The following is a 19,374-nucleotide window of genomic DNA, read 5'->3' on the forward strand; positions in this document are numbered from 1 at the left end:
TCTTTCCGAAGGCAAAGTAACTTCTGTGCGTCACCGCCACCTGCCAAAGGCTCCCTGCTGCATCTCTCGTATTGCACCTTCTTGTCTTCCTGCAAAAAGCTTCCCGGGTGTTCTTCTTGCTAAGATTTCTATCTTTGGATCAAAACTGAAAGGCGGGGGGGGGGGGGGGGGGGGGAACGGGAAAGAAAAAAACATCGTGTTTTCAAACTGCAGAATGCATGTGTATTTAAAATGCAGGGGGACTACTTTGATTGGGGGGGGAACACTGCTTGGATGTGTGCTGTGGCAGCGCTGAGTGGTTAGGGTCTTCTAAGCCTTTTCAGCAGGATCCAATGCTCTCAGTCTTCATATTAGGTACTATCGAAAGAGGATTCACATACAACAACCAGAATAAATATGATAATATTACCCCATCTATCCTTATTCCCTAGAATCCAAAACTTGCTCTTTTTGGAGTCTACAGTGACTACATAATTCAGACAACTTCACGTTATAATTTCTCAGTCACAAACCACTCCAATTTGCCTTAAAATAGGGGGGAAGAGGGGGTGATGTTGCATTCATTTTTTGATTTACTGCTGTCCGTTGGAGTGGTATTTCCCAGGAACACACTTCCTTACTTTTCTGTTTCATCTAAAGCAGGATTTGTATTGTCATTACCAGGAGAGCATGGTTGCTGCATGTTGTGGTAAGCCATCCATCGCTTTATAGTATCACTCAACAAGAGACCAAATCCAGCCCTCCAGAAACTCGGCCACAATCACAGGAAGGAGAATGCTAAATCTGAGGCGAAAACCCAACAGCTCATTCAGAGAGGCACTACAGCACAGTGCCAAATGGAAGCCAGGTATAAACTACCCACTACAAGGGTGACCCGCGTGCCTTTCCCCACACAACACCGCCTCACATTCACTATCTGCCCAAAGCGAAGAGCAGCGTGTCGACAGCGGCTCACACGCACTCTCACAGCGCCGGCAACGCTCCCGGCCCTCAGCGCACTACGCCCCTCCACGCTCGAAGTGGACCTGAGAGGAAAACCTGGCATCCCACCCCCAGCAACAGCCTACGGAGGGAACGTCGTCCCCCGCGACCCCCAGGCTGACGGCGCCTCGAGCAGGCAGCTCCCGGGCGCGGCCCCCGCTAAGGGCTGCCCCCGCTGAGGGCCGGGCACTGCCCTCTCGCCCCCACACGGCGGCGCCGAGGGGACGGCGTCTCGGGCGTGTGAGGGTGGAGGCGCGGCCCTCCCTCTCCAGCGGAGGGAGCAGCGAGGGCTCGTCGAGGAGCAGCGGCTCCACCGTCACCTGGCAGCGGTGGCGGCGGACAGAGGCAGCGGCGCTCCCGCCCAGCACGGCCGCGAGTAGGCAGAGCCGCCCGCCTTTGGTTGCCAGCGCCTCGCTCCCGCCCCCGCCCTAGCCCTCGCGGCGCCTCGTGGGGAAGCGAGTTCCGGCGGGGCCCTCGCTCACCGCGCAGCCGGGGGGCAGCGGGCAGGGGGCGACTACAACTCCCAGGATGCCCCGCGGCGCACCGGCGCCGGGCGGTTGCCGTGGTGACCGTATTGCGGCGGGAGCGGAGGCGGTGGTGCAACGGCCGCGGCGCGAGCCGGGGTGGCGCGCGCGGCCCGGCGCCGCTTCCCGCCCTCTCGGCGGCACGAGCAGGGGTGGCGCGCGGCGTTACCCGCCCTTTCGGCGGCGCAGCTGCAGCGGCGTGCGGGGCGCGAGCGGGGTCCGGCCTCGGCGGGGCGAGGGGAGCGGGGAGCAGCGAGCGCCCCGCCGGGCTCGCTGCTGCGGGAGTGAAGGAGAGCAGGTACCCGCAGCAGCCGTGGGGCCGCTGGTGACGGAAGAGCCGTGGTGGTTAGCAGCGTGGTGCTGATCGCCGGGCTGTGACAGGGGAGTGCGGCTGCGGCCCCGAGCTGGGCGCCGAACCTCGATCCCAGTGTCTCGGGCCTTCCCGTGAATGCCACCCGGCTAACAGCGGCGGGGAGCACAGGCCTTCCGCCAGGTGCGCGTTTGGGGGCGTTAGTCCTAACCCCAGGGAGGAGAAAAGGGGAACCCCGGCTTGCAGCCTGCTTACAGGTGCTCCGGCAATGCCTCCTCTCCCAGGGATGGGGCTGGATAGCGGTGCTAGCAGGGAGCTTGACGGTCAGCAGCCGCAGGGGTCCGCCACCTCGGGCCCTGTCCGCCATCTTAGGTGGCATGCGCCATCTCGGGCGGTGTCCGCCATCTTAGGCCATTTCCGCCGTCGTGGGTGGCGTCCGCCGTCTCAGGGTCTTGTACATGGACCGCAGTGAACAGAGGAGAGGGAAAGAGCGGGCACACGTCTAGATACCGTTTCCGAATTATGAGAAGAGAAAAAAACAACCACCCCAAACCACCAACGATATTCACAATAAGTATGTTTAATGTCACATTTAATAAAATGTAGAATATTCCCAATTTTCTCCTCTTAACATACTGTGTATTGTGGATGGTGCAGTGTTCTATTCCTTTCATAATCCTACAGCAGGGTAGCTCTTAAGTATTTCCATCAGCAATCTCAAAAAGAGCATGTGATGCTTAATACATGTTCAACCAAGTCTTTGGAATATTTCTATCCTTCCATCCAATCACAGAATTGTAGGGGTTGGAAGCGACCTCCACCAAAGCAGGTTCCCTAGAGCAGGTTGCCCAGGTAGGCGTCCAGACGGGCCTTGAATATCTCCAGAGAATCCACAACCCCCCTGGGCAGCCTGTTCCAGTGCTCCGTCACCCTCACCGTGAAGAAGTTCTTCCGCATATTGGTGTGGAACTTCCTGTGCTCCATTTTTTGGACATTGCCCCTTGTCCCATCCCCACAAACCACTGAAAAAAGGTTGGCCAAATCCCTCTCTCTCCCACAATTAAGGTATTTGTAAACATTAATAAGTTCCCCTCTCAGTCTTCTCAAGGCTGAACAGACGCAGGTCTCTTCCTTTCCTCATAGGGAAGATGTTGCAGGTCCTGTATCCTCTGTGTTGCCCTTCACTGGACTCTTTCCAGGAGATCCCTGTCTTTTTTTTGTACTGGGGAGCCCAGAACTGGACATAGTACTCCAGGTGAGGCCTGACCAGGGCTGAGTAGAGGCTTGCTGTGGCTTGCTGCACAAGTCATGGTGCAGATTTACGTAATAAAAACCAAGTTTCTGTTCTGACAGTTTACAATCATTTCTATTTTCACAATAGTTTTGAAAATAGTTTTAAAATAGTTTTGAAAAATGATACAATGAAACTAGCTGTCCATTCTTTTGGTTTTCTTTCCAGCAACTAACCTGTTAAATCATCCTAGTAGTCACAAAGTAAAATATATGTCTTGTTTTGTCCAAACATATACAGACATTAAAAAGTTTGTTTGTTGTTGCCAAGCTCTCAATCTGTTACTACAAAGCCCTTTTCAAAAGGAATGGCTGTAAATAGGAAACAAAAAAGATATTTTTGCTGGTTGGATAAAATTTGTGAAAATACCCTCTCCCCCCAAAAAAACGTACACATACACAAAAACAACTACATTTACCATATTCAAAGAAAAATGCTATAAAACTACCTAATTTAGGATTTCTGAAGCATACTTTTTAAGCATCTTCGTGGATAAACTGATATGTAGCTAAAGCACTGACTAGCTAAAAAGTCAGTTACCTCTGCATGCTGATCTCTGCAGTTTAAAACCTGTTGGAAGTCTTTTGCTGCTGGTTGCTACAACTGAGCTTTTCAGAAAAGGCAACAGAGCTTTCATAGCACAAGTCCTTTGTCGTGAATTAATTTCCTTTTGGTAACATGCCAGATCTTCAGGACAGAATATATGCTGCACCTCTATAAATTACCTCTTTCAGTGGTCCTTGAGGAATGTAGTTGCAAAGATTTTCAAAGGTGTTACTTTCACTGTATTTTAACCCTTGTTGAAATAAGTTCTGCATATAATTTGAATGTTTTTTAAAGCTATTTAAAGTATTTCAAATTCATATAGGGTCTAGCATTTTCATGACTGTCTTTCTGACTACCTCCCACTCATTTAAATCAACTTAGATGCTTTGAAATTTTCAGTAATAAGCAATTGCTAAATCAGCCCTCTCTCCTTCCTTCTTTTTAGGTAACCGTTCAGAAAATGTGTTTAAAATAATGGCAATGCATTTAACTTTTAACGTAAATAAGCTCTTAAGGGCTTAAGATTTTTCATTTTCTTATATTTTATTGTTACAACATTTAATTCTCTAAGAATCTTGCAGTGTCTTTGAATAAACAAGTTATATTTCTTGTCTTAAGAGCAAATACTGTAATATTGAGGACAAGGTTCTGTCCAGTGAAGATTGTCCTGAGAGATTTATAGGATCAATAGTATTAATAACAAGGTTAGATATTATCTCTGAATGTCAAGCAGCTAAGCTACGTTGTAAATAGGAAATAATATTTGCACTTTAAGTAGTTCAAGAAAATGGAGTCTTAACATACAGTATTTTATCACCTGTGATGTTGTCCGTTATTCTTCTGTTATTAACCATTGTATTTTAACATCTAATTTGAGTGCTTTGATTATTAGTATACATTTTGTTAATGTGAATCTGCAAAAAGTTAATTAAAATAAATCAAGAATAAATATTATGTAGGCAGGACCTTTGCCTTCTAGAAGAGACACCTGATATAACCTCTCACATTCTTGTATATTCATACTCTTTAAGTAGCCTCATAAGGACAGAAGCAAGAATAGCTTTCAAGAAGCTGTGGGTTACATTACCCACAGGCATGCAAATCCACTCATACTGGAAGCTTGGCTGGAATATCTTCATGCAGCAATGCAGAAACATTTGTAATCTCATTATTTTATTTCTGTCTGCTCAGAAACATTAGAAAGTGATTTTTTTTTCTTTTGTCAACCACTGGATGTGGGTGTCTGATAAGATGTCTAATGAATTATGAATTCCTAATTCCTTGTTTTACTTTAGCTGCAAGAATGTTTTTTAAGCCTGACCTGTTGCTTCTCTGTATAGTTCCTGAATATTAACTGCAGGGAGAGCCACAGTTACGAGCCACACTCATAATTTAGAGGGCTTATATCTAGTTTTTATATAAAAAAAACATATTTTACTCTCTTTAAAACATATTTTACTCTCTTTACAATTTATCATATACAACGCTGTAAATGTCAAAAAGTATCTCAGGGATCAGCAACATTTTGGCTACTGGACGCAGCACGTGAAGATGTATGATAGGTAGAACATTCCTGTCCTATGTATACTACCGCCTAGGTTGTCACATAAATTTGTATTTTTTAATAATTATATTGGATATCTAGTCTTGAAGTGTTCACTAACAAAATGTTTTCTAGATTTGTTTTGTTTTGGTGGGATATGAATTACAGTTAAATAATCACCTGACTTGATTTTCTGTGTCACTTTAACCTATATCACACTCAAACTTCAACCTGTTCTGTCAGTTACAAAATGTGTTTCTATGAGCTGTGTCATTTCACTTCGGTATGCCATCAGTCCTGCTTTATTTACCTGTCCTTTAACATGCTTTCAATTCTGTCTTCCCTTAGTACAGTCATGATAAACGAATGAAATTATTGTTGAGTTCACATTCTACCTACAGACATACTCTAATCATTAACCAGAAATACTTGGTTTCTTCATCCTTTTTCATCTCAGTATTATCCAATGGAATAAATTCCATGTTATCCTAGCTTTCTTCCTATGATTTTTTTGTTGTTGTTGCATTATATAATTCTCATGGAAAATAAGTCACATGACAAATAGGCTCTTTACCTACTCAGCAGCGACAGACAAAAAGCTTATTTGAAGGCTCTGATTGCAAGGCTGCAGCCTTTCTGTGAGCAATGGTGCTCATATTGAACTTCATATTTCATCCTTCAATAAAACCTTGGCGTGTTCTTTTTTTTATTTGTGATATTTAGTATGGTCAAATTGTGGAAGCATTAAACAATATGCATTGTTATGCTGAAAATATATCTTCATTTTTAGAAAAGATGATTTGTTATAAATCATTATTGTAGCAGTGAAGTACACTAGTCATGAACTAATAGCCAAAAAAAAAAACAAGAAGAAAACCTTAAAATTAAATATGTGGATCTACAGGTTCAGTCTCACATATTTTCATATAATCTTAACTTACATGGTGAGTTTTTTGTGATTTTTTTTCCAATTAAAAAGCATTAATTTCCTATCAGGAGCTGTCATGTTGCTAAAAGTGTTCCTCAATACTGCAACCTACTGTTCATTGTCAGTACAACATAAACGTCATTGATGCTTTTCTTGTTTTCTTTAGTGTTAATACAGTGTATAAAACTAACTAAATATAATTCTTGAGATAGAAACTCAGTGACATAAGCTTTACTTTAGATGAGCAACAGTAATAAGCGTGCCGTGAGTTCTGGAATCCTCCTCACTATCGCAAATATGAGGAAGGCTGAAAAGTATAAATCAAGATGGAGTGTGAACGAACCTGTTCAAAAAGGGCATCTGTGTTCAAAAAGAATAGTCTAAATATATTTCCAATTTAACTCTCATAAAAATAAATACTTTAAAATGTATTTGAAAACATAATGAAAAAAAGACAAAAATTTGCAAATAACAACACCATTTTCCCTCATTGTGGAAGGAGCTTGTTTGCCTAGCCTGAAACGTATATCATTGCATACTCATTTTCTTTCATTTTAAATGTACAAATAAGCTATTTGGTTGGCAACAGAATTATGTAGTACTTTACAAATTAACTTTGCTTTGCCAAAGTGTTATAAGCTTAATAAGTGCTTACGAAAGCAGTATTTTTTTTAAGAAGGCAGTATTTTTTTAAGCTCTTTGGCTAGCCAGTAAAATAATCTTATTTGATCCAACACTTAATTTTCCTCTTGCAGGGTTTCCAAGAAGGCAATGCAAAAGATACTCGGCTTCAGCAACTGCTTTTGTTGCCAATGCCTACTGCGGAGGAGAGCGAGGAGGCCACCAAGATCTGTTTCAGAATGGGTGAAGGCATTTCGCCTGAGGCACCCCAAGAGGCTGGAGCCAGGTACTGCTGGAAGCAGATTCTGCTTGGCTGCTGAGCCACCGATTTACCTACAGAAAAATGGTGTTGGTTGGAAAAAATGAATGTTGCCAGGCTTTGCTGAGAACTTAGGCAAAAAGGAGGGCCTCAGATAAGTTGTCTGCTAGCTTTGTATGAATGGCAGGTATGAGGATGGGCTTCTGCTTACTGAGTGACTACTTATGTTTAGTATAAATAGCTCTTGCACATACCAAAGAGTTGTTTGTGCTGGAAATGGAAAAAACTTTAGACCCTTTTACCACCTGTGGCTTAGGCATCAATTTAACAGAAAAGCTTTTTCTTAGATCTATTCCAATGGCACCTAGGCAGTAACAATTAAAAGTTTCAATCTAACATAAACATGTTTGCAGTATTGCATTTAGCCATGTTTATGGCTAATACCTCCTGGTACTATTTAAATGCCACTTGATGGCTAGAAAACACTAACTGTCTGAGAGAAGCTGCTGTCACATGCATGTGAAGGCTCTACATACTCATGTGGCAGACTGAGTAAACAGGAACATAAGAACAGTTTTGCTGTTTGTCTTTTGTTAATGTTTTCTAAGGTCTGAAAACCGTTGTCATGAGCAAGCATGCACAGACACCCAACCATCCACTGTTTTTGCTTCCAAATATTTTCTGTTTAAACTCTTAGTAGAGTGTGCTTGTCTTGCTCAGGTAGGTGACTTTTTAAGTTGTTTCAGTCCCTGTTTCATTGTCATTATTATTAGATGAAATATGACTAATAATGGCATTCTGTATGAATATTGTTTGAATGACATTTATTACTCACCCTCTGCTGAAGTGACCGTTTGCTGCTGTTGTTCATGAGGGGTTTGGGATTTTTGTATTTGATTGTTTGTTTGTTTCTTCTAAAGCACTCCTGGTATAGATGCCAAAAAGCATCACATCTCAGTTTAACGCTATTCCTCTGTGATATATCCTGCCCACTCTATACATATCTGAGAGCTGTGATTAATAACGAACACTGAGATTTTCCCTCCCAGAAACATCTGTGTTATGTCCTAGATCTTTCATACACAAAATACCACTTAAAACTCATTGTTATGGATGAATGTACTGCAGATGCAGTGAGACGGTCACATTAATTGGTTTTTCAAAATAGGCACCTTCTATTTGAGCTGGAAATAATTTTTAAAATTATATCAAATCCATAAGAACTTGGCTGGGGAGGGATCAGAGGCAGGAACTGTGATCTAGTTCTGTTTGTTTTTTTTGCCTGGCATTACATTAATCCAGTCCTGATTGATGCCTCTCAGTGATTTTACAATTTAACTACAAAATAATAACAGGGGAATTGGCTCTAAGCTCTTATTCCTTGTGGGTGGAAATCCTGATTTGCATTGATGAAATGCTAGGATCTGTCCAGAAATAGTCTTAGCAGAAAAAAAGTGAAAAAAGTGAGTCTTTTCCGTCCTCGGACTCAATGTAAGCTCATTTCTGAAGGATCAGACATACTGTATTCTTTCAAATATATTTTTTACTTTATACTTTACTTTTTTTTTACTTCTTTACTTTTATATAAGTATATTCAAATTCAAATATATTCTTTCAAATTCTTTCTCCTAGCCTAGAGAGAAAGCCCGACCAACCAACCATAATATATTTGTTTTGCTGTATGTCTAGAGTGCAGTCCAGGACTGCCTCATAGAGCAGATCAATAAAACCATTTGTCTTAGTCTGCTGTGCTCATCCCTGCTCAGAGCCCAGAGGTACAGAGCACACAGAGTGGTATGCAGAGCCCCAGCCTGGCTGAGTGCACCATACAGCTGCAGAATCTCTGCACGCCTAACACAGCACAGCTCACAGCCATACCTCCTGCCTGAATGGTCTTCCAGATAATCTCTGATGGGTTATTGCCAGCCTTTATCCAGGCATGCGTTTGGAGTTGTCTTTCTGTAATCTTTTCATGGAAATTCAACTATCTATTCAAAACTGCTGTCACCATTACAGAGATCTTGATCTTCCCACAGAAACTGTGGAAAGATCACTGTGGATTTTTTCTGTCACAGGAAGGATGGAGGTGTCCCCTTCCTTTCAGCTAAGTATCCTGGCTGCCATTGACTTGACTCAGCTTCCTTCCTATGATGATTCATCTGAGACATGCCTAAATCTTGCCACAAGTTTACATAACCTTTAAAATTTGACATTTCTTTTCCAAGTTAAGAGAATCCAGCTCTTCATTCTCTTGAGAATTACGTAGTGCTATCTTTCCATTTTATTCAGAAGACAATTGCTGGGATAGTTTTCACTGCCTTTCTTTTACCATGAGGGGCTAAAGAAAGTAGCTGGATTTCAAAGATAACGGTCTCTGTGGAAAAGATAATACAGACTGTTTCCAGGTTATATTTAATCTACAGAATCAGAGGGAATAAAATATACATACTCATCCTTTGATCATCTAGACCACAATGGGCTCTGTAAAATGTTGGCCCTTCCTGCAATCACTTCTCTGCTTTATAATTAAGAAATGAAGAAGAAGAAATGAACAGCAGGATTTTTGGTGGCAACTTTTGTTCTTTAAATTTCTACATGCTATATCCTGCTGAAAGAGCAAGGCACATGAGCTTTGCACATCATGTGCTTTACTGGGGGTGTCTTGGTGTTCTGGTACTGGCATCACTGGCCACAGTGTGACTGGTATTGACTTCTGACTGACCATTATAGATATATATGTGTATATATATAAAATTCTATTGTGTACACCTCCTATTTCTTCAACTAGGTGATTGCCAGTGTTGGACTGTCTTCGAAGTTTTATACATGGCAGTGGTTATAGGTACAGATGATATTTTCTGAGAACAATTTCATCTGCTATAAACATTTATTTAATCAAAACCATCAAGTATTAAAAATGAAGTAACAGCCTCCTATAATCCAGATCTTCGCAACAAAGCTAGATTTACTACCCTAACATTCCTTAACTTTCATATTTCACACATGTGGTCTGATTCAAACTCTGTTTCTCAGAATCACAGGATCATCTAGGTTGGAAGAGACCTCCAAGATCATCTAGTCCAACCTCTGACCTAACGCTAACAAGCCCTCCACTAAACCATATCACTAAGCTCAACATCTAAATGTCTTTTAAAGACCTCCAGGGACGGTGACTCAACCACTTCCCTGGGCAGCCTATCGCAATGCCTAACAACCCTTTTGGTAAAGAAGTTCTTCCTAATATCCAACCTAAACCTCCCCTGGTGCAACTTTAGCCCATTCCCCCTCGTCCTGTCACCAGGCACGTGGGAGAACAGACCAACCCCCACCTCTCTACAGCCTCCTTTAAGGTACCTGTAGAGAGCGATAAGGTCGCCCCTGAGCCTCCTCTTCTCCAGGCTGAACAATCCCAGCTCCCTCAGCCGCTCCTCGTAAGACTTGTTCTCCAGACTCCTCACCAGCTTCATTGCCCTTCTCTGGACTCGCTCGAGCACCTCGATGTCCTTCTTGTAGCGAGGGGAGCATCTTTTTATTTCACTGTGATTTCAGCATGCTGATGATATCCAAGATAGGGACCCACAGTTTGTGGAGTTCAATTCTATTTTTTTTATTAATAAAACAAAGGAAGTTTTAAACATTATTTGCCTGGTTTTCCAAGATATGCTCTCTGCCCTGTTACAATCTAGTGCAAACTTCCAATTTATTGTAGTGAGAAAATACAGAGAAAGTAAAAATATGAAAAAAGTTTATTTTGTAACACATTTTCTTCCTGTTCACGGTATTGTAGTGAACAGCCATTTAAAAAATATGGATTGATGTGAGTAATCATTGTCAATCTTTTTTCTTCCATTTCCTTAGGAGTACAGAATCTAGCCTCATTAGATATGAATAGCTAATTTACGGTCAAGACCAGTAGGGTGAGTGCCAAAAACTTCTTGATTATTCAGGTGTATTGTGCAGGTGAGAGATCTCTTACAGCTAAGCATCTCTCTGGCTAGAGTGACCTCTCATGGATAATGATGGTACTCTGAGAACAAGGGACAGTTTTTCTCAGCTAGGTGTAGTAGTAAAATAAAAGCAATATTAGTAAGAAAGTAGTAAGAAAATTCATATTAGGCCCAAACATTTTCTACAGTTCTAACGTCGTGAACCACCACAACATTTCATGTAATTTAAAGATTGTGAGATTGATTATTTTAATAAGCAAATTAGTAATATTTCAAACATAGAAAGACAGGTGTAATTAAACTGTCATAGTTTTTGATGCTCACAGTCACTTGATTAATCAGCATGCTGAGCTCAAAAAGCAAGAGAAAACTCATTATGAAATAGATACTTATGCACAAAATCTGTCATTTCATACTTTATAGAATAAATTGATATTATCTCACACAGTAGGCCATTTACAGTTTTCTGATCTGTTCTGGACTATCCTGCAGGTGTGATGACTGAGAAGCAGAGGCTCTCCCCCTTGGGCTGCTCCAGGTGCACTCTGCGTATGCTGCATTATGACACACTGCAGATGTGATCACGTGGGCTGCGTGAAGCTACTCTGCTGCCTTGGCTGCGCTGAGAGACTCAGATGACAGGTGATGGCGCACACAACCAATCTAGATCTGCTTTGATAGCATTAGCACATGTTACAAGGCATCTCAGCCCTGCTGGGCAGTTGTTAGAATGCAGAGCAACAGGGTACAAGCTGAACGAGGAGCAAAATACCTAACTGTTTTGCTTTTTGCATTTAGTTGATCTATGTTGCAATATGTTTCTCTTTATTCTCACTGTTTGTCCCCTACACTACAGCATTTACAATATTGAATTGTGTTTTTGTTCTATACCTCACCTTATTTTTACTTTAATCTTGTTTAAGAGCCTTTGAAGCAAAGAACAATAATCCACTAGAATTCATTGAATTGCTGTCACAAGGCTAGAGAAAAATGCTTGCCAATGGGATAAATTACATTCAGCAGTAGGGGAGAAAATGGATTATAGCCTCATGCGCTGAATGCCGACTTCTCAGCTAAATCCTGACCACGCAGAGAGTGCTCCTGTGTACAGACAGAGCTTTGTGAAGTAACTGCAGCTGAGAAGCTAGTCCTGTTTGCTTAGCCTGTTATCTGTAGTTGAACCAGATGCAGTGTTCTTCATGAAAAATTAAGAGTTCAGTTCATGACTTAGAAGAGGGTGAACCAAGCCTTAACTATCTTCATCCATATTGTACAGAAAGAATCAGATAGACCATTTGAAATTATGATAACGCTATGGGAAAAGCAAAAACAAAAACCTTGAAGTTTTCCCTTGGGTTTTTCATCGAGAGCTTTAACTCAAGAAATCACACATTAAAATGAATAATTACACAACATATTTTGTTCTACTATTTAGAAGTCATAAAAGAAATTAAGTACAAAAGTGGATTAAAGCACTAGCCCTTCTGCAGGTTTGTTACTTAGTGAGTTAAATCAATTCGTGACTAATATTTTACTTTTCAACATATGGAGACAACATTTTCTATCCCATATTTAAAGAAAAAACATACTCTTACAGCTTGACAAGGCAGAGAAAGATGTTTCGAAAGTACCTTAATGTGATATGCATGTGTTAAATTATAAAATACTGAATTAAGTTGTGTGAGGTAGATATGCACAGCCACAAGCATTAGTTTGTGCAAGAAGAAATAGAAGAACCAAGACTATGTTACTAAATTAAAAAAAAATAAAATAAAATCACTGTTGATAAAAAGTAACATAGATCTGTAGCATGTTAAATCAGGGCCTGCATGTCATTAACTTTCAATCTTCTCAATTTAAAGAACCATCACCCATGTCATTACGGTTCTTGTTTGTGTTCCGAGTAGTGAAATACTATCTAAAATGGTTAATTTCATTTGACGTCTAGGATTGGACAAATGTTCCAAAGCAGCACATGTATTATTTACAGAACACAAAGGGCTTGCAGATATTTTCTATGCATTCTGAGAGTTATTCATTATAAATCAATTTGCTAACCTGAATGATGTGCTGGCGTTAAGTGTCCATTTGCGTTAGACAGACTGTGGAACAAGGGGCAAATCAGAACAGTATTGCTACCGTTAAACAAGTTTTAGCAGAGACAGCATGGTCAAGGTGCACTGATGAACTTAACTTGATTCTTTTAAGGACGCTGAAGAATACTTAGCTTTTTTTTTTTTTTTTTAGACATGTTAGTTTCATATGCCTTGCAAAATCAGAATGAATTAAAACTGGCAAGCTTTGCTATCTGTGTGCTGAAAAATGATTACTGCCTAACATGCAAATATAGTTGTTTTTATGGTACATTTTAAATTGAGGAAAAACAAAAACAAGTAAAGCCCTGCAAAAGTGGGATCTTGCCCAGTCATATCATTTATATCCAAGTATAGAAATATTTGGATACATAGACTGGGGGCAATATCTTGCTAGGTAAGTGATGGCCCAGCATTAATAGATCAGTTATGTATCTCATACAGTGTGAAATTTTGTCTCACTAGTACAATAACTAGCACTAGACATGAATGAAATATGAAGTGTTCTTTAAAAGGAGCCTAAGAAGTCAAAAATAAAACTGCCCACCTATCTATCTGAAAGTGTCGAACTATTATGATTATTATACTAGGAAGAAAGTAACGTTTCCTTTTTTTTTTTTTTTAACTTTTGTACAATAGAAAGCAGGAGATGAGAAAACAGTTGATTTATTGCATATGTCTACATATCAAAACTTATTTTTAATGTGAATATTTGTCAGAAAAGGGATTTTTTTAAATTGGACATGAAGGCCTGTTTGCATTTTTTTTGGCAGATGTTTAGATTTTTTTATGTCTTAAAGGAAAAAAGAATAAATACTAAATTAACTAGCAAGCACATACTAAGTACTAAACTATGGTGTATTTTCAAAATTCTGGGGAGAAAGCTTCTGCTAGGAATCATAAGCAGCCTGTACTTTTGTTTTTAAATTACCTTTCTGGCAACTTCTCAGGCAGCTCCAACTTGTGATAGCTCTGTGGCACGTTAGCAGTTATCCATGCTAGAAATCTCTTGCCCTGGACAGGCCCCGGCTCCTGTGTCTGATTTACCTTTGCAGAAGGGCGTTGCCTGGGCTGGGAAGAACACAAGAGGAGACTACTCCGCTGTATTTTCCCTTCCATTTCAGTAGTTACTGGGGTGCTCACAGCCATGCTGCAGCTTCTGCCTTGTTAATAGCTCAGCTCTCAGATAACCAAATGGGAGGAGTGGAGGAGATGGCAATTTATATTGCAATCAAGCTACTCAGAAAAGAACAACCAAACGAGCAAAAAAAAAAACCAACCAATGTATGCGAAGTCTACTGCTTTAAATGTTAAAGTGCTAACAAGCAGGTTTCAATGCTGTCAGGGCTCCTCAGGGCAACTGAGATGCAAAGATTAAAGAAATCAAAGGAGGAATTTGCTGGCCAGGTAACTAATGAGTTTGTAAACCCAAGCTGCTTAGGAAGAAGTGAAATGAACAGTAAAGTGACGTGCACCACAGGCAGCATGTTGTTGTAGTTTGAGAATTAGGATAGCCTCAATACAACTGTCAAGTGCTAAACATCTTCAGCTCAGCTTTCTGTCTGGCTCCCACCAACAGGAGCCAGACATTATTACAGTCGGAAAGATTGTATTGCTATTCCTAACTTATCTATGTTCTCCTTGTGCCCAACTACTAAATCAGCTTAGTTTGCAAATAAACTAGACTGGTTGTATGTGGAACAGAGAGCTCTGTTGGATCATGGAGATCTGGGCATCTACTCACAGGGAGTTTATTATGAAACAAAGAATGCGATTAGAAGAGGCAAATCCCAGTCTTGCTGAAGAACAAGCAGCCTGCATGTACATAGTCACAAGCACAAGTCAAATTCTGATGTTGTCCTTTGCTGCATTAGGAACACAGTGCCTTCTTACCTTAGCATTATATTCTGATTGACCTCAAAATACATATTCTTGATACCAGACCATAGAAAACAAGTTGAACCCTTCTTCATCTTCAGCTGGCTGAGAACTTCAATTCCTCTTGTCAGGATGTACTCTGTTGTTCAGTCTACAGATAGTGCTGTAGCATCAGCAGAGCTGAGTTCTGCTTTTTTCCAGTAATTTTTCAACATTAGGGATATCATTTAGCACAGTACCCCTCTTTTTATTTTGAATGAAAGGGACAAATATTTGTTTCAATTCGTCAAGTTTCTGTTTTTACTCAGCCACCTATGCTTAGTAAAGGTAGAAAAATGAAAACATCCACAAATAAAAGGCATCATGGTATTAGACCTGCAAGCTATTTATTACAAAAGTGTATTCGTAAAAACCCTACACATTTAAAGTCCATTCTCTGCAAACTCAATCATAATCAAGAGAAACACAGTGAAGTGAAAAACAGTCTAAAACAGAATTTCACAGGAACAGAATTTAATCATACATTTCTGTTACTTTACCGTTAATTTTCACTATACAGAGTGGATCTCTACAACAGAACATATTCTCTGTGCAGAACAGATGGATTAATAGATTATTTGCATCAATCTAAAAGAAAACCCTCCTACTCGACATATGCTTAATTCCCATGGCTCACAAGTTTTGGTGTTTTTATCCTCACTGTACATGATTCGTGCGGATATAGGGAGGAACATTCAGGTGCAGCTCTGTGAACACGTACCCAGCTTGGACTTCAATATAAAGCACTCACCAAGACAAGGAAGCCAGACACTCCTGACCAGGGGATGATGTCTCCCTAACAATGGTGGCAATGTACCTGAAAAGTGGTTGGCTTCTATTAATTTTCTTTGGAAAGTTTAAGAGTCAACTTGTATATTACTTTTGCAATGCATCTCCAGAGAAAACATAAGCAACTTAAAAATGGATTACCTGGGAAAATGTACCAACAAAAAGAAACTGCAGTACAGTCTGAAGCTGTACTAGAAATCCTCATTTTTCTTCAGTGTGGTAATCGGAAGGAGTATGACCCCCATCCATCAAGGGGGTCTAACCATGTTTAGAGATGGCTATATAACTCTTTGGATTGCACCACTCCAATAGTTAACAACAGTAGCAGCAACAACCTGCCCCAATTTCAGTCCCATTTCTGTCATCCATACTACTTTTCTTCCTCTAACATTTTTCAGCAGATCCTTCATAAAAGCACCCCCTTCTGAAACTAACATACCTACGACAAAAGAGGGCTGCCCTGGACTTCTGCAGTGGCTCCAGCACCTGTTAAGCACCCTGTCCCTTTCATGAAAGTGCAGCTTTGCTGAAGGTATTCAGCATTTAAACAGGATGGGACCATATTAACCCAAGACTTGTCTTTTCGACCTGGCTTTGTCAGAGGATGCTCTTCCTGTCCCAACAATACCCTCTGCGTGGAAATTGCGACCCTCATTGCATCCTTATAAATTACACTCAAAAGGGAAACTAGGTGAGACTTTTCAGAATTCAATATCATTCCTCAGCAAGTTGAAATTAGTTATTAAGCAGAAAGGACTTTATTCAAGTAGTTTTCAGGAACAACTTGAGGTAAGAGGCAAGAAAAACAGAATTCTGAAGGCATAATCAACCAAATCCCTGCTCACACAACTGGCAGTAAAGATTGATCTTCTAAATGACTTAGCTATTGTAATAGCTTCGTTGCAGTGACAAATATAGTAAGGCATCAACAGACATCAACATTTTGATGCATTTTTATCAACTAAGAGTTTCATATTCTGACATTAAACCTCAGTTTTTTTTATTGTATTACATTTTTGCAGGACTGGTGGTATTATCCTACATTTTACTAATATTTGGACTGGAACAATGTTTTATTACAGGAGTAAAAACTCGAGCATGAATATTCAGTTGTTTAATAACCCAAAACTTCAGAAAACAAAGACAATCCATAAAACAGTACAATCCATGAAAAGAATTAAGACACTGTATTGGTCATATGTTCAAGAAACTGGTTTAGAAACGTGCTTGTTTGCACTGTATGTACTTGCCATCTAAAATTGTATTTGAGTGTATTTCAGTATTCACAAAAAAAACAGGTTCTGTATATTTCAGTGATTTTTAAATTTTCGATTCCTATTTGGTCTTCTGGGAGCTTTTCCTTTCACATGGTTCCCCAGATGTCATCCAACCTACAGAAAATTCTGAAAAGATGCTAAGTCTTCAAAATGTTGAAAAGGTCAAGGAAATGCTGAGCTTTGGAACTCACCTTAGCTGCATTAAATATATGTCCTCACAGGAAAGCAAGAGTGGCTGCATCTCAAGAGAGCAATGTTTAAAAAATTGACACAGTATCAGTGAAATTAAATTGGGCTGGACAACACCACCTCAATAAATTATAAAATTCATTTAATGCCTGATTTACTGAGAGCTTAAGCACTTGAGCAAACTACTATAGGGTAAGTAGAAAGTTGGAGAACTAGGCTTACTTAAAATAATTTGCTGCAAACTAATACATGGATATTTCTGTCAATCAGGTAGACATTCAGGTAACTCATTCAGTTGCTCAAGCCCTTGCTTCCATTTTTTCTGCTGGATTTTTTTCCAACAAAAAATGTCTACCTTGAAACATTTTACAAAACACTGATTTAATTCCATCCCCTCTCCCTTTATTCTCTTTCTTTGGCACAATCTGGGGGGCAGGATGAAAGAGATGGCAGGTGAGAAGTGAAGGAAAAGGAAAGGTAAGAAAAGTGGCAAGAAAGAAATTATTTCAGTATGAATTTTCACACAAAAAATGGAATTACACTTTAAGACATTAGTTTCAGTGCACAGGAGAGATGACATTTTAAAATAACTTTATTTTTGATCCTCTTTCAAAATTATGATTTAACATTATCAGAAATGAAATAAGAAACTTAACCAGCATATTTAGTTTTAAAAGCATTTAATGACATAGCATATATTTAACAGATAGGGTAAAAGTCTAGAGGTACAGTTCAATACAACTGAAAGCCAGTTCCAGTACTACTCTTGACTACAGGCCCAGTCATTGAAAGTTCATTCCTATTAAATGTAATTTTTGATTGTGCAGTAAGATGAAAATTTTTCATTACAATAGTTACAGTGACAGAAATGCACACTATGTATCAAATAGCAAGGTAATGTAGCAAAATTATAACACAGTGCTGTAGCTGACAAGCAAGTAACCATTTGAGTAACATTACTTTTCCAGTAAATGCTTCAGTTCCACTTTTACACTTATCAATGATTTTAAAGGGTTTATTATACATCTAGTCTTATTATACTTTGTACTAGAATTATCTGAAACATACAATATAATGTATTTCGGCAAAAAAAAAAATTTGAAATTACAGATTATTTAAAACTGTATCAGCCTGCTAATCCATCTCATACACCAACATTCTTATCTGTCGTACTTGATGCAGAAAAGCTTCAGGTTGTGTTAATAACCAATGCCAGGATATAAATGGTTTGTCTGTAAGTTAATGCATACCTGCACTCTGTTACAGCAAAGATAATACACTATCATTTTAATAAATGTTAGAATTGTAATGGGAGGCTCTACTAGTCAAGACTCAGCATAACAACCTTAAATGGAAGTGAACATTTTTGAAAATTTGTACATTGTTTTTTGATGTGCACAGTAGATTCGAAAGCACCGCTGCCTTGCATACCAATAGCACTAGGAGTGGGTTATTTTCCAAGACAGCCTCACAAAATTGAGGAACAGTTTAAATATTAAGATCTAATCTACATTAACTTCATTTAAAAAAAACAAACCCCCAAACCTGGTCCTCCCTCTCCTACAGAAGCTGCCCAATGCACCTCATACACATTTGTAACTTTAGATTCTTTTTTGTTGGCTTTTTATTTTAAAACGCTCTATAAATAAAAAAAATGTCAATCACATTGAGGAACATGAGGCACAGAGAGTAACGTATTGGTTCTGAGCTCGCATGCTGGAATTCCACTGGAACGGTCAGAGAAGTGCAGTGTGTGGAGATGGAGTTCACTTCTTTTTACCAAAAAGGCTGAATCTTTTCTCTTTGTCTTTCTCTTTGTCTTTCTCCCTCTTGCCAGGACTGGACTCGCTGGTTATCGTGACACTGGCAGGCAGGGTCTGGGCACGGCTGGAAGCTGGAGTGCTCTGAGTGGTGGGGGACACTTCGATTTTATCAGATGAGATAGCTGATGTGATGGCCTGAATCCATGTGTTCATCTCCTCCTTCAAGAAGACCCAAAGGTAGAAAGCTGTTAAAATCGGTGCACCACAGTCTCTCTCTCTCATTCATTCAACATTGGAGATGGGGAATGGATAGAAGTGGGAAATTAAACACAGTCCTAACTCATCATCTGGCAGGGGCTGTCTACTACAAGCTGTATCTTGTATCTGAGAAGCCCT

At 40.1% G+C, this 19,374-nt stretch overlaps 2 protein-coding genes across 6 annotated transcripts in view; one reads left to right on the forward strand and one right to left on the reverse strand.

The window, feature by feature from the left end:
- Window positions 1-1,509: 1,509 nt before the first annotated feature.
- LOC308193185 (uncharacterized protein) lies at window positions 1,510-19,193 on the forward strand (the record flags this gene model as incomplete). Of its 3 annotated transcripts, none has more annotated exons than XM_080587560.1 (4): window positions 1,510-1,803; window positions 6,879-7,030; window positions 11,443-11,592; window positions 16,151-19,193. In XM_080587560.1, the coding sequence occupies 3 exons, from the start codon at window positions 1,510-1,512 to the stop codon at window positions 11,453-11,455; spliced, it is 459 nt and encodes a 152-aa protein (XP_080443686.1). In that variant the 3' UTR covers window positions 11,456-11,592; window positions 16,151-19,193. The 3 variants fall into 3 exon arrangements, 1 of the variants encoding a protein (XP_080443686.1); XR_013949443.1 differs by lacking the exon at window positions 1,510-1,803 and adding an exon at window positions 1,859-1,998; XR_013949444.1 differs by lacking the exon at window positions 1,510-1,803 and adding an exon at window positions 2,297-2,389.
- The window catches only part of SPTBN1 (spectrin beta, non-erythrocytic 1), a 135,832-nt gene continuing 134,336 nt past the window's right edge, over window positions 17,879-19,374 (reverse strand). For all 3 annotated transcript variants that reach the window (XM_080587458.1, XM_080587459.1, XM_080587460.1), the window contains one exon: window positions 17,879-19,197. In XM_080587458.1, coding sequence (XP_080443584.1) covers window positions 18,982-19,197 — 216 coding nt within the window. In that variant the 3' untranslated portion in view covers window positions 17,879-18,981. The remainder of the gene's footprint in view (window positions 19,198-19,374) is intronic.

Source organism: Anser brachyrhynchus, assembly GCF_964034855.1.
Source record: "Anser brachyrhynchus genome assembly, chromosome: 3".
NCBI classification, from domain to species: domain Eukaryota; kingdom Metazoa; phylum Chordata; class Aves; order Anseriformes; family Anatidae; genus Anser; species Anser brachyrhynchus.